The sequence below is a fragment of the Macaca fascicularis genome, chromosome 17, assembly GCF_037993035.2.
Source record: "Macaca fascicularis isolate 582-1 chromosome 17, T2T-MFA8v1.1".
Lineage (NCBI taxonomy): Eukaryota > Metazoa > Chordata > Mammalia > Primates > Cercopithecidae > Macaca > Macaca fascicularis.
In genome coordinates, this window is record NC_088391.1 from 66,817,175 (window position 1) to 66,831,412 (window position 14,238).

General features: G+C 39.8%; 1 protein-coding gene across 50 annotated transcripts in view; it reads left to right on the forward strand.

Annotated features, from left to right (window-relative positions):
- The window catches only part of LMO7 (LIM domain 7), a 218,602-nt gene extending 207,757 nt beyond the window's left edge, over positions 1–10,845 (forward strand). For 42 of the 50 annotated variants that reach the window (XM_015439347.3, XM_015439351.3, XM_015439352.3 and 39 more), the window contains 5 exons: positions 1,230–1,443; positions 5,236–5,532; positions 7,411–7,519; positions 8,656–8,758; positions 10,086–10,845. In XM_015439347.3, the coding sequence (XP_015294833.3) occupies positions 1,230–1,443; positions 5,236–5,532; positions 7,411–7,519; positions 8,656–8,758; positions 10,086–10,108 (746 nt within the window). In that variant the 3' untranslated portion in view covers positions 10,109–10,845. The remainder of the gene's footprint in view (positions 1–1,229; positions 1,444–5,235; positions 5,533–7,410; positions 7,520–8,655; positions 8,759–10,085) is intronic. The other 8 variants (XM_074022152.1, XM_015439361.3, XM_074022164.1 and 5 more) reach the window with 1 other exon arrangement.
- Positions 10,846–14,238: the final 3,393 nt, after the last annotated feature.

The window sequence follows — 14,238 nt, forward strand, 5'->3', positions numbered from 1 at the left end:
TTTTTATTTAAAAATTTTTTTATTTCCATAGGTTTTTGGGGGAACAGGTGGTATTTGGTTACATGAGTAAGTTCTTTAGTGGTGATTTGTGAGATTTTGGTACACCCTTCTCTCAAGAAGTATACACTGAGCTGAATTTGTAGTCTTTTATCCCTCACCCCCTTCCAACCCTTTCCCACTGAGTCCACAAAATCCATTGTGTTTTTATTTTTTATTTTTTTTTTTGAGACAGAGTCTTGCTTTGTCGCTCAGGCTGGAGTGCAGTGGTGCGAACTCGGCTCACTGCAAGTTCTGCCTCCCGGGTTCACACCATTCTCCTGCCTCAGCCTCCCGAGTAGCTGGGACTACAGGCGCCTGCCACCATGCCCGGCTAATTTTCTGTATTTTTAATAGAGATGGGGTTTCACCGTGTTAGCCAGGATGGTCTCGATCTCCCGACCTTGTGATCCACCTGCCTCGGCCTCCCAAAGTGCTGGGATTTCAGGCGTGAGCCACCACATCTGGCCTATTGTGTCATTTTTATGCTTTTGCATCCCCATAGCCTAGCTCCCACTTATAAGTAAGAACATACGACGTTTGGTTTTCCATTCCTGAGTTACTTCACTTAGAATAATTGTCTCCAATCTCATCCAGCTTGCTGCAAATGCCATTAATTCATTCCTTTTTATGGCTGAGTATTATTCCGTGTCATATATATATGTGTGTGTGTGTATATGCCATATATATGTGTATATATGTGTGTGTGTGTATATATATACACACACATACATTATTTTATATATATAACATTCTCTTTATCCAGTCATTGATTGATGGGCATTTGGGTTGGTTCCACATTTTTGCGTTGCGAATTGTGCTGCTATAAACATGGGTGAGCAAGTATCTTTTTCGTATAATGACATCTTTTCCTCCTGGGTGGATACCCAGTAGTGGGATTGCTGGATCAAATGGTAGATCTACTTATAGTTCTTTAAGGAAGCTACACACTATTTTCCAAAGTGGTTGTACTAGTTAACATTCCTACCAGCAGTTTAGGAGTGCTCCCTTTTCACTGCATTCACACCATTGTCTATTATTTTTTGAGTTGTTGATTATGGCCATTCTTGCAGGAGTGAGGTGGTATCACATTATGGTTTTGATTTGCATTCCCCTGATCATTAGTGATGTCAGTCATCACTGTCACTTTTAAAATGTGCTAATCCCAAAGCCTTTGACTTGTTTTAATTTAGGAAGCAATAAATATTTAGACCGAATTGGGAACACGACCTCTTCACAGAGGAGTTCCAAGAAAGAGCAAGTACCATCAGGAGCAGAGTTGGAGAGGCAGCAAATCCTTCAGGAAATGAGGAAGAGAACACCCCTTCACAATGACAACAGCTGGATCCGACAGCGCAGTGCCAGTGTCAACAAAGAGCCTGTTAGTCTTCCTGGGATCATGAGAAGGTGCGAGACATCTTAGGAGTTGTTTTCTTGTCTTTACTGTGAGGCAGATATTTAATTTGTAGACATGCTGGTGCTTTGGGCAGAAGAGATGAAAGGAACGTAGAGCGAATGCTCTGGGGCACTATTGTGTGTTAGACAGCCAGTTGCTCAGTTTACATGACCTCATCTAATCTGAGGAAAACATATTGAGGTAGGGATAATAATTCCAGTGTTTTTCTTTTTCTTTTTTTTAATATGAGGAAACTTTGGCTCAAGCAGGAAAGACACTGACAGAATCACATGGTTAATAGGTTGGAAATCTGGACAGGGCGTTCTGAAGGGAGGTTCAGATTCTTAAATAATGCACACTGCTCTTAGAACTTTCTTGGCTGCTGAACTTCAACAAACAGAAGTTTCATATTTTTATATTTCTAATGAGATAATGATTAGATTGGAATCATGATAATTGGGTTCACAAAATGATAAACCTAATTTTTATAACTTTAAGGAGATAAAGATATAGATATTAATTGGAAATGAGTGCAGGAACATTTTAAAAGATGTATCTTGGGTAAATGAATGCAGCTGCTCTGATTCAGTATTTTCTTAGCTGACAAACGGACTGGGGAATTTATTTGTAACATATCACAGAGAAAGAGCTAATTATCTCAGTATATTAATAACTTTGTAAAAATCAGAAAATTATCCCTACCAACTCTATAAAAAATAGATATGTGCCTGTAATCCCAGCTACCTGGGAGGCTGAGGCAGGAGAATCACTGTAACCCGTGAGATCACGCCACTGTACTCCAGCCTGGATGACGGAGCAAGAGACTCTGTCTCAAAAAAATAAATAAATAAATAAAATAAATAGACAAAGGGATATGAACAAGACAGGTCATGGGAAAAAGAAACACAAAGCCAATAAACGTAAAAGATCAACAGTAGTCCTAAAACAATAATGTATCTCTTTTGTTCACTGGATTTGTAAAGAGTTAAAATTGATTAAATTTAGTATTGACAATTATATATGGAAATAGGAATTCTTCTTTCCACTTGGTTGGACAGGTTTTCAGTATGTATTAAGCAAAAGTTTATATATCTGACCCTCTGAGCAATGTAGTTTCTAGCACTCTATCTTCTGGATATATTTGGATAAATATGCGAAGATATATTCAAGGATGTACACTTACACATTATTCATTAATGGCAAAAGAAAACCACAGTGTCTGCTAGTAAGGAGATATTCAGTAGTTATTCGATAAACAGTGGCATACTGATAAGATGGAACACTGCATGACTATTGAAAAATGAAAGAAAAGTGTTGCTACATAATACGCCACCTCCAAATTTAGTGAGCTAAGACAATAACTCATAATCTGTCACAGTCCTGACGATTGACTGGGCAGTTATTTGCATGATATTGGCTGGGACACTTGAGCAGCTGTAGTCATTTACAGCAGGGACTGGTAAGTCTTTATGTATAAGGACCAGATAGTAAATAATTTAGGGTTTGCAGGTCACATAGATTTCTGTCGCATATTCTTTTTTTTTTTTAAAGACTCTTCGAAAATGTGAAAAATAGTCTCAGCTCGTGAACTGTGTCTATCTTGGCAGTAGGCTGTAATTTGCTGTCCCTGTAGCTGTAGAGGCTTCATTGAGAGCTTGGCCAGAGCTACTAGTTGAGGGGCCTGTGTTCTGCATGTAGGCCTCTCCACACAGTTTTTTGGGCTATCCCATGGCATGGGACCTGGATTCAAAGAGGAAAAGCTCGCACCAAGGCAATGCCTAATAAGCAAGTGCTTATCAAGCTGCCATGTGCATCATGTTTGCTGATGCCCCATTGGCCAAATTAGTCATGTAACTAACCCCAGAGTCAGTGGGAGGAGACTACACAAGGGCGTGGATACCAAAAGGTATGGTTCACTGGAGGCCACTGAAGTACAGTCTATCATATGAGCAGAATGACGATAGTTCTAAGATAATACATAATAAATGGAAATGAAGTTACTGCAAACTGTTGTGGAATAATCCATTTGTTTAAGACTGTTAAACACAAACACATTACATATGTATATAGACACATCTATACTTATATATGTAAATTTGTGTGTATATGTAAATATGTGCTTGCATATGCGAGAAAAGGTCTGGAACAACACACATTTAATGGTGGTTGCCTCTGCGGGTTAGGGCAGGTGAGTCAGGAGAGGAAGGACTTTTCTTCTCCCTCAGATGTGTTTCTCTGCAGCTTCAGTCTTTCTCCTTATGATAATGTATCATTTTTATAATGTTAAAATTTAAAAGAAAAATTTCAAGCTTGGGATAAGAAAAAGTTTTGAAAGCAATAAAATTAAATTTGACCAGGTAGACGAATTCTCATAATTTTGAGTTCATTTTTGTAGGTAGTACTAATGTTAGTACATGAATTTTAAGAGAGATTTTGCAAAAGTTGTATTTAAATCCATTTGGGAGCTAAATCTGATTTTAAAAGCATATGTACTTTAAGGGAAGTGACTGATAAATGCTTTTATAATGTGGACATTAAACAGCTGCTACATTTAGGGGTTCAGGTGCTACGTAAATGAAATCTTCACAGGAGGCATGATCTGGGTTGTTTTAGAGAACTTGGGTTTGAAAGCCAGTTCCACCACCGACTGGCTCTTCCTATGACAAGCCCACTTCTATGAGATTAAAAAAAATCTTAGTGTCGTGAAGATTCAATAATGTTAATATTTTTGTGAAAGTATTAACCTAATGCTTGTCATATTTAAGCTCTTAAAATATATTTCTTTGAATTTTTAAAAGACTTTATATTTGCTATGTCTAAACTGTTGAAGATTTAAAGGGTGTCAATCTTCTTAGACTTAGTAGAATATTAGCTCTTATTTAAAAAATATTTTTCTTATTATATTTCTTTCTTGGTGGTTGGTATTTATTGTTTTACCTGAGCCCCGAGTAAATAAAAATAAACGAAGGTGTTCTCACTTGAAAGTGGGAGCTAAACATTGAGTACATATGGACACAATGAAGGAAACAGTAGACACCAGGGCCAACTTGAGAGTGGAGGGTGGGAGGTTGAGGATTGAAAAACCACCTCTCTGGTAGTCCGCATATTACCTGGGTGATAAAATAATCTGTACACCAAACCACCATGACACTCAATTGACCCACGTAACAAACCTGCACGTGTATCCCCTAAACCTAAAATAAAAGTTGGAAAGAAAACAGATTTTAAAAAAGAAGGTTGATTGACTATGAAACCTGATGCCACTGATGATGAAAATCAGTTTTACTTGTTAAAGATAATTTTACAGGTGGTCCTCAACTTTCAGTGGTTTGACTTAAGATTTTTGACTTTACAATGACGTGAAAGTGATAAGCGTTTGTAGAAACTATACCTTGAGTACCCGTATGACCAGTCTGTTGTTTACTTCCAGTATGATATTCAGTAAATTGTATACTTGATACTTTATTGTAAAATGGGCTTTGTGTTCCTTGATTTTGCCCAACTGTAGGCTAAGGTAAGTGTTCTAAGCATGACTGAGGTGGATTAGGCTTAGTTACGACGTATGGTGGTTTAGGTGAAATAAAAGCATTTTTGACTTACAATATTTTCAACTTATGATGGGTTTATTGAGACATAACCCCATCATCATACATCAAGGAACATCTGTATATGTAACTAGAATACTGAGATAATACCCACATACAAAATATATAAAATGGATTTTTAATGAATGGAATGATGAATTAAACAGATTTCTAGTTGAACATATCACATTATTTGGACGAGTCTTTTTTGTGTTTCAGAGGCGAATCTTTAGATAACCTGGACTCCCCTCGGTCCAATTCTTGGAGACAGCCCCCTTGGCTCAATCAGCCCACAGGATTCTATGCCTCTTCCTCCGTGCAAGACTTTAGTCGCCCACCACCTCAGCTGGTGTCCACATCAAACCGCCCCTACATGCGGAACCCCTCCTCCAGCGTGCCCCCGCCTTCAGCCGGCCCTGTGAAGACCTCCACCACAGGTGTGGCCACTGCACAGTCCCCCACCCCGAGAAGCCATTCCCCTTCAACTTCACAGTCAGGCTCTCAGCTGCGCAACAGGTGAGGCCCTTGCCGTTTCTCTTTCTTCTCTTAGTCTTGGGTATTTTTTCATTAAAATATCCCCCAAATCCTGTCCAAGTTTTCCAATGAAAAAGAAAAAGAAGCCCTTTCAAAGGTGTCAGATTTGGTATTCTAGTATGAAATCAATGAAGGCTTGCTTAATACCTTTCCATGCAACTCTAAGAGCATTTCTGGATGTCTTGTGAAGCCACTGGAGACTGAAGGTGTCTACTTGTTGCCACCGTCTCATTTGCCTGTGCTTGTGGTCAGTGTCTTGGATGTAAGACGTGCCTGAATACTTCTCGGTGTGGAATCATGAGAACATACAGCAGCTCACAAATGCTTCTCAAATTTCTGAGTGGAAGCAGTATTGTCAAATAGCTATTTTCATGACAGTGTCATACAAACTCAAGGAACTGAGTGTAAAAGAAGAGCATTACAGTGCTTTTCCGGGCATGCTCCATCATCTGAGGGATTTCGAACTAGCTGGATTAAAAAAATGTGAAGTCGGATATATCTTGCTTTTGGGGTTTTTGATTGCCAAAATCATCGCTTGGGCGTTCTGTTTGCCCACATTTTGGTCAGGCTACATCAGCTGAATTTGCTAGGGCATATGGTGTGGGAAGTGTATATGTTATGATAGGGTGTTTTTTTTTTTTTTTTTTTTTAATGTATATGGAGTGAAGCTCAGGTATCAGCCCTGCTTGGGTTTTTAGGTCTGGGTAGCTTCTCCACAGATCTTTCATGCCTCATGTAAGTACATCGGGCAGTGCTGCGCTCCTCACCCCAAGAGAGTGTTGTTGGCATGTACTCCTTTCCATCACAAATGGGATACTTCAAAGTAGAAACACATTGATTAATATTGAGACTTTTTAAAGCTATCAGATAAGAGACTTTCATAAGAAAACATGTTTTATATAAATCCAAAATAATTTTACACGTACCAGGATATAAAGTGTGTATCAATGAGTTTGAATTGAGAGAACGGAGGTGAAGATTTAGGGTAAATTTGGGTACCGTGGGGAGGTGCAGTCTATAGGATGAGAGGAAGCTAGAGGAGGGGGACCCGTTTACTGACTGAGAGACCCATTCTGGGAGAGCAGAGGGATGGACTGAGGGCTTTTGTGACCTAAGAAGGTCCTGATCTAGGAGGTGCCCTCTTAAGCGCTGTGCTCATTCTGTGGGGGTGCAGAGGCGTGGAAGAACGGGTGCCGCCTTACCAACCGGGAGAGGAGAAAAGACCTGTATACAAAAGTGGAGTAGAAATCCTCCTTCCCTCTGTCCATGGCAGCCATCAGGTACTTTTCGTTTCCTTCCCTGCAGAGACAATCCTCTAAGCCAGAGGCACAGTCAGGAAAGCACTGACATTTCTCTGTAACTAGAAAACTGGGGGACCAAGAAAGAGGGTGAAAACTAAGGCTGAGAAAAATAGGTCACAGAGGACTTGCAAAGCCTCTCGAAGAAAGTTGGGGCCACCCTTTTGGTGTTCTGAGGGGGTAGGAGGACATGATCAACATTGTGTGCTTTGGTTTAACTGGCAAGAAGATGTAGGTGGATGAGATGAGAGGCAGCTATGGCTGAATACAGACGTGATCAAAGGAGGATAGTATCAGAAATTGCAGGATGGACTAATTACACTGAAATTGCTCATTTATGTGAATCGGTGTCAAGGGTCTCAGAGCTGCCATGGAGATGGTTCAAGGTTAGAGTATAATCAAGGCATTCTTTCGTTGGCTGGTAAAAAGTAATTCTCCCACAGATATATGTATAGAGCTTTTCTTAAATTATTATCAATGTTAATAGCAGAGTGTGACTTTTAAAGAAGAATCTTGAGCTGCCCAGGTGAAAGCCTCCATTCCATTCTTGTTCTGCATCTAGGTCAGTCAGTGGGAAGCGCATATGCTCCTACTGCAATAACATTCTGGGCAAAGGAGCCGCCATGATCATCGAGTCCCTGGGTCTTTGTTATCATTTGCATTGTTTTAAGGTGAGACTGAGACAAACAGCTTGCAGGCCTGTAAAGCTTTGCTTCAAGAGCGCATGGCTTCTTTGAGCCGCTGGGTGTAGATGTGCCACTAACAAGCTAGGTGCTGTATTCGTCAATCTGTGCTGCATTTGAATCACAAATTGCTTGCTTCCCCCTAGTTCTCAAATCTTGAACCTTGTTTTAAAACTTAAATCTGGAAAAATTTTGCATTTTCTATTTCTAATCTGTTAGAATTCTATAAATTTACAGTACATAAGTTGCTTTCTCTAAGATGCTGTCAGAGGCATACTTGAAATATATCAATAACCTGCTAGTGTTGTTAAGGTCAGGGACACATGCAATTATCACAGGGTCTGAAAGCCTAGCTTTCAGTAGGAAGAACATGTAAGGAAAACCATTACCATTGTAGCTATTTTTATAATTGCACAGCCTGTTTATACCTGATAGGTTTTTGCACATAAGAAGGAACTAAGGCTTTAATTGTTTGGTTTTGTAATCTCTGTCTCTAAAGACATATCTGTTTGATTCTTGAGCTTGCATTGGGCCAGAGAAGGATTCCGGTTGTTGATCCTGGAGGCCCACAGACCACAGCTTGTTTAAGCTTGTACATTGCTGGCTTGGGCTGTTCCTAGGCAGAGCAGAATGAGTCAAGATAATTAGAGTTTGGGCACATAGAATCGAAATATCCAGCCTTGAAGTGAGGCGCTGTGTGGGAGCACTTGCTAAACTAGTGCAGCAGGGACACTGGGAGCGACCCACCCCAGGGTGGAGTGCCACGACCCAGCCTTCATTCACTCTGGCCAGTTCTTTCATGGGGGGCCTTACCTGCCATTCCTCTGGCGGGATAAAACTAAATTTCTTTAAGTCAATCAGCAAATGATTTCTATTTTGGGGGAATGTATTTAGACTGGTCATCTCGGCTCTTAATATTGGCTTTATGAATTCTTTAGCATCTTATCTGGCGGGCTTGATTTTAATCTACTAATCATCTTTCAGCCTTTTTTTTTTTTTGTCTTTGCTGAAATGTATCTAAGAGCTTAGAAGTAGCATTCTGCTCATTTCTCCCCCATCCCGAGGAGTGCCCCAAGCTTTCTTGAGCTCACTGACTTTGGATGTTCTTTTTCTTTGTTCCCCAGTGTGTTGCCTGTGAGTGTGACCTCGGAGGCTCTTCCTCGGGAGCTGAAGTCAGAATCAGAAACCACCAGCTGTACTGCAACGACTGCTATCTCAGATTCAAATGTAAGAGAGCAAATCAGAGAGAAAATTTCTTGCCTTTTAAGGAGACCACGGGTTCCCATGCATTTCCCTGAACCTGCAGCCAGCTCCCCTCCAAGTTCACTGCCGTAGGAGTCCAGGTTTCAAGAATTGTAGTGTGTTCCCCTCAAAGAGTGTGTATAGTGAATGGGCCACTGCTCAGGGTTCCAGCTACATAGGAGTGGGTTGTGAGGCCAAGGAATGGAGAGGAACAGAGTCCGAGAGTCAGGGTGGTGTCTTGCATCATCTGTCCAGGGTCCTCAGAGACCCTTAATGACTCAAGAAGACAAAGAAACCAAAACACTTCAATGAATTTTCTATTTAGGCTATAATCTGTTTCTTGACTAAAGATTGGTCTCTCATCAACTTACTTCTATTATTTAACAATGGGCTCTGATTATGTGATTTAGAATATGACCAACTTTAAAAAATATTGTTCTATGTAATACAAAATAAGTCAGTCTGTGCTTTATGTTAATATATAATATGTCAATATATAATTTTAATAGGATAGTATTAACTATGGTGTTTCAGTGTCATTTTTGGAAAAGAGTTTTTCAAAAAACTTCAAATGCTACTTTGCATCTAAGCATGTGTTTGTGTGTTATCAAAGGCAGGCTAGCATAACTAGGGTGTGTGTTGTGTATAGCTACAGCAAGACAACCTTTACTGCTGTTTATATTTTAAACCTTGATGCTGGTAACGTGTGTTTCTTCCTTATTGTGAAAGGGTGTTACAAGTGGTATCAGCAAAACCATTTGCTTTTGAACTCTGAGGTATTTATATGGCCCCTATGTGAAGAGTGCTTTGGAAATGGTTTAAGCCCAGTCAACTCTCTTTTGTCTGTCGGTGGGTTCTGAGCCTTCCTGCTGCAGCTGTCCAGTCCTTTCCTGGATGCTGGCACTGAGGTTGGAGAAAGTCAAGGCTGGGCATGTACTGGTGGGGGTGTGTGTATGTGCGTGTGTTTTTCTCTCTCTCATCGATTTCCAAAGCCAAATAGAAATGATTTCTGGAATCATCATTTTAAAATTGCCCATGCCTTTTCTCTCCTCCAAGACAAATAATAGAGAGTTGAGTGTAATTTATTTCTATTGTGCGCAGTTCATTTTCATTTTTACTCCATTTTTACAAATAAAGAATTCCAGAGACGAGACACTGAGATTTGCCTAGCTTTATCTTAACAGTGAGTGACAGGTTATTCTTTCTACCTCACTGGGCCACTTTCTGAGTGATGACTGCTATGTATCCCAGGTGGCAATATTCACGTTTCTGAATCTAAGCACTTTTCTTTCTTCTCTCCTTGCCTGATCAGCTGGACGGCCAACCGCCATGTGATGTAAACCTCCATACGAAAGCACTGTTGCAGATAGAAGAAGAGGTGGTTGCTGCTCGTGTAGATCTATAAATATGTGTTGTATGTCTTTTTTGCCTTTTTTTTTTTTTTTAAAGAATAACTTTTTTGCCTCTTTAGATTGCATAGAAGCATTGTAGTCTTGGTAGAACCAGTATTTTTGTTGTTTATTTATAAGGTAATTGTGTGTGGGGAAAAGTGCAGTATTTACCTGTTGAATTCAGCATCTTGAGAGCACAAGGGAAAAAATAAGAACTTAAGAATATTTTTGAGGCAGATAATGATCTAGTTTGACTTTCTAGTTAGTGGTGTTTTGAAGAGGGTATTTTATTGTTTTTTTAAAAAAGGTTCTTAAACATTATTTGAAATAGTTAATATAAATACATAATTGCATTTGCTCTGTTTATTGTAATGTATTCTAAATTAATGCAGAACCATTTGGAAAATTTCATTAAAATCTATCCCCAAATGTGCTTTCTGTATCCTTCCTTCTACCTATGTATTCTGATTTTTAAAAAATGCAGTCAATGTACCATTTATTTGCTTGATGAAGGGAGCTCTATTTTCTTTACCAGAAATGTTGCTAAGTAATTACCAATAGAAAGCTGCTTATTTTCATTAATGAAAAATAACCATGGTTTGTATACTAGAAGTCTTCTCCAGAAACCGGTGAGCCTTTCTGTTCAATTGCATTTGTAAATAAACTTGCTGATGCATTTAAGGAGTGGGTTGTCTTTTTCTTCTGTGTATGTGTCTGACCTCAGGCCTTTTAGTCATATTTCAGTATGTGGCCTTTTTTGATGTTACGTTTTATTCAGTAGCTTTACTAAGGTGTAACTGATGTAATACACTGGACATATTTAAAGTGTATAATTTGACAAATTTTGACATAGTGCATACCTTCGAGACTATGCCACAGTCTGGATGTGTTTACTGAAACATTTTAATAAGGAACTTTATTTTTGATAAAGTTATGTTTTTGGATACATTTGTATGGTGAGGGTAATGAATTGTTGGATCATTTGAATAAAATCTTTTCTTTTACTACCCCCATGATAAAAGGAGAAGACAACAGTGAGCTTAGAATATCTATAAAGCAAAAAGTGTAGTCTCTTGTTTAAAAAATCTGGAGCGGGAATGCAAGGATACAAAATTTTAACATGCTTTGAGCAAAAATTTAAACTTACTGGAATCTTTTATAATAATGTAAGTGGAATGGACATTTCTAGGAACTGAGAACTGTATTGGAATAGGTTTAAAATATATAAGAAATGTTAATGTGGGAGATAAAAATTTTATTTAGTACTTGCTCTGATTATTGTTAAAGTAATAATGTGTTCCTTGAGGATAACTTGTCAAATGCCCCAAAGCATAAAGAATATAATTCTGAATCCCAGATTCCAAAGACAAGAGCTCTGTCTTTGAATTCATTCTGCATATAATTATTTATAAGTATGAATTGTAAATTCTTCCATGTTCTTAAAGTTATTGTTATCTTTTTTCATGGTTGCATAGTGCTCCATTGTTTGGCCTTGGTAATATTTAGTTGATAATTCCATTACTGTGTATTTTTCAGTTGTTTCTAAGATCAAACATTTTAATATGTGCAGGTTATGTATAAATATGTAAATTCTGTGATACTCTATGATCATCTCTTTCTTTATATTATTTTCATAGACATAAAATTGTTGCTCGGAGATTATGCATCTTAAGACACTCATAGTATATATTGCCAGAGTGGTTTCCAGAAAGGCACTGCTGGTTTCGACTCCTATAAGCAGCACATGGGCTTTGTCCATCTCTGCATGTTCATGAAGATGCATTTCTTTTGCCTTGTTCTCTGCCTGACGTATAGGCAGAGGCAGCCCTCGATATGCAGTGGTTGAATAAATGAATGAAGAAACCGATACCAATATCTGCCCTGTTAATTCTGGTTTTCACTGTCCCCAGAGGATGCCTTAATTCTGCCATCATTTTAGTTTCCTTATCCAACATCCTTTCTGACCATTGCTCCTTTTCATCTAAGCCTTTTGTCTTTTCATCTGCTCTTGCTTTCTTATGACTTTTTTTCTCCCATTTCTCACATTATCTTACTTAGTGATAACATTTCTGTTAGTACAAATTATAAGTACAGTTTGCAGAGCTATTTTCTTCTAGGATACTGACTCTACATTTGTGTAAGCCCCTGGGTATTTGTTACTTCACCTAGGAACAAGGGAAGAGTCCAGCCCTTCAACACATTTTTTTATTCATGCTTGATGCTCCAGGCACTGCTTTCGGCACCATGGGTAGAACAGTGAAGAAATACAAAGTCTTGCCTCTGACTGGTCTTATTTTTCTGATCGAGAGAGGTGATAAGACAATACACGAAAAAATAACATGCAGGTAGTGATGACAGCAACAAAGAACAAATACTGGGTAAGAAAGATGCAAGTGCTGGAAGTGGAAGTTTGACAGTGCTTTTCATACAGGTGGTCAGGGACAGCCTTTTGATATTTGGGCCAAAGCCTGAAGAAATGAAGGAACAAACAGAGACTTGATGGAAAAGCATTCCAGACACAGGGAACAGCAAGTGACAAGTCTTGGCGCCGGAGAGTATCTGGTGTGTCCAGGAAGCAAGCGTGGTTGAGTGGAGTGAGTGTGGAGGGTTTAGGAGCCATGGGGAAGTGGAGGGCACAGAGCAGCAATCGTTGCAGGACACGGGCTGTTACTTTGAATGGAAGAAGACACTGGAGAGTTCTGAGCAGAGAAACGAACTGACGGATGTGTTAAAAGGACTGCTACAGACTGCTGTATGAACAAGACTGCAGAAGGACAGGCAAAAGCAGGGAGACCAGTTTGGAGCCTATTGAAATGACCCAGGAAAAAGACATTTACTTCAACAGGGTGGATGTAGGGGAGGTAGTGAGGAGAGGGAAGATTGTAGTGTGTGTGTGTGTGTGTGTGTGTGTGTCCTGAAGGTGAAGCTGGTAGAATTTGATCATAGATTGGATGAAGCAAAAGACAGGGCGGAGTCAAAAATGAATCTGAAATGTTGGCCTGAGGAGCTGGAAAAATGGAATTGCCTTTTTCAGAAATGGAGATGGTTACAGGTAAAGCACATTCGGGTAGGGTGATCCGAGATTTGGTTTTTAAGCATAGTGAGGCTGAGCAATCTATCAGATACCTCAGTAGCAGCATTGAGTAGGCAGCTGGCTATGCAAGGGAGAAACCCAGGCTGGGGATGTAAATATAGAGTCATCAGTATGTAGATGGAATTTCAGCTGAGAATTGGGGGGACATCACCTGGAATCTGACTGTAACTAGAGTGGAGGTGATGTCCAAGGACTGAATCCTGAGGCCCTCCAGCAGTAGCGATCAGAGATGCAGAAAAGTGAGCAGGAGAGAGAACCAAGACCCTGGTGCCCTGGAAACCAAGTCAAGACCATATTTTAAGGAGGGAGAGACCTGTTGTGTCAAATACTTCCCAGAGATCCAATAGAAATTAGGCCCGAGAGTTGACACTGGAAATCAGTTTGCAATGTGCTTTTCCCCTGATCATACACATGTTTGTGTTTGATTTTATCCTTCTCAAAGGTTCAGTTGGGGGCTCCTCATGTATGTGGTAGCTGGCCCAGTTTTCAGTGCCTCGTAAATGGACCTGATGCTCTTGCCTAGTTTTCCCAGAGAGACGAGCTGAAGGGTAACAGAGAAAGCCATCTCTAGGCCACTTACTGTCTGTACCCTTCCCTATAATGTACTAGCAGCCAGAGCTGCACTTCCCAGTGTGTTGTATGTCACCTCAACACACATGTGATCTTTCTCCTCCCTCTGCCCTACAATTTCTGAGGATCACAGAATATTGTGGAAATAAAGGTTTTGGGGTTGAGGCTACCCTATCTGCCTCAGAGGTGCAGAGCTGGTCAGTTGGGGGCCATTTCTGCTCTGCAATGTTCTGATACAAACCCTAGGTCTTTTAACCAAGAGGCGGGCCAATCTGTCTGATTTCAAGCTACAAACAAGCTTTGTTCTTTAAGTTTTGACACATAGTTCAGCTACGTGGTAGTTGATGGAAATCCCCTCTAGGTTCCAGCCTTAGTTTGCCAGTTTGAAATCTTAGCATTAAGAATTTTTT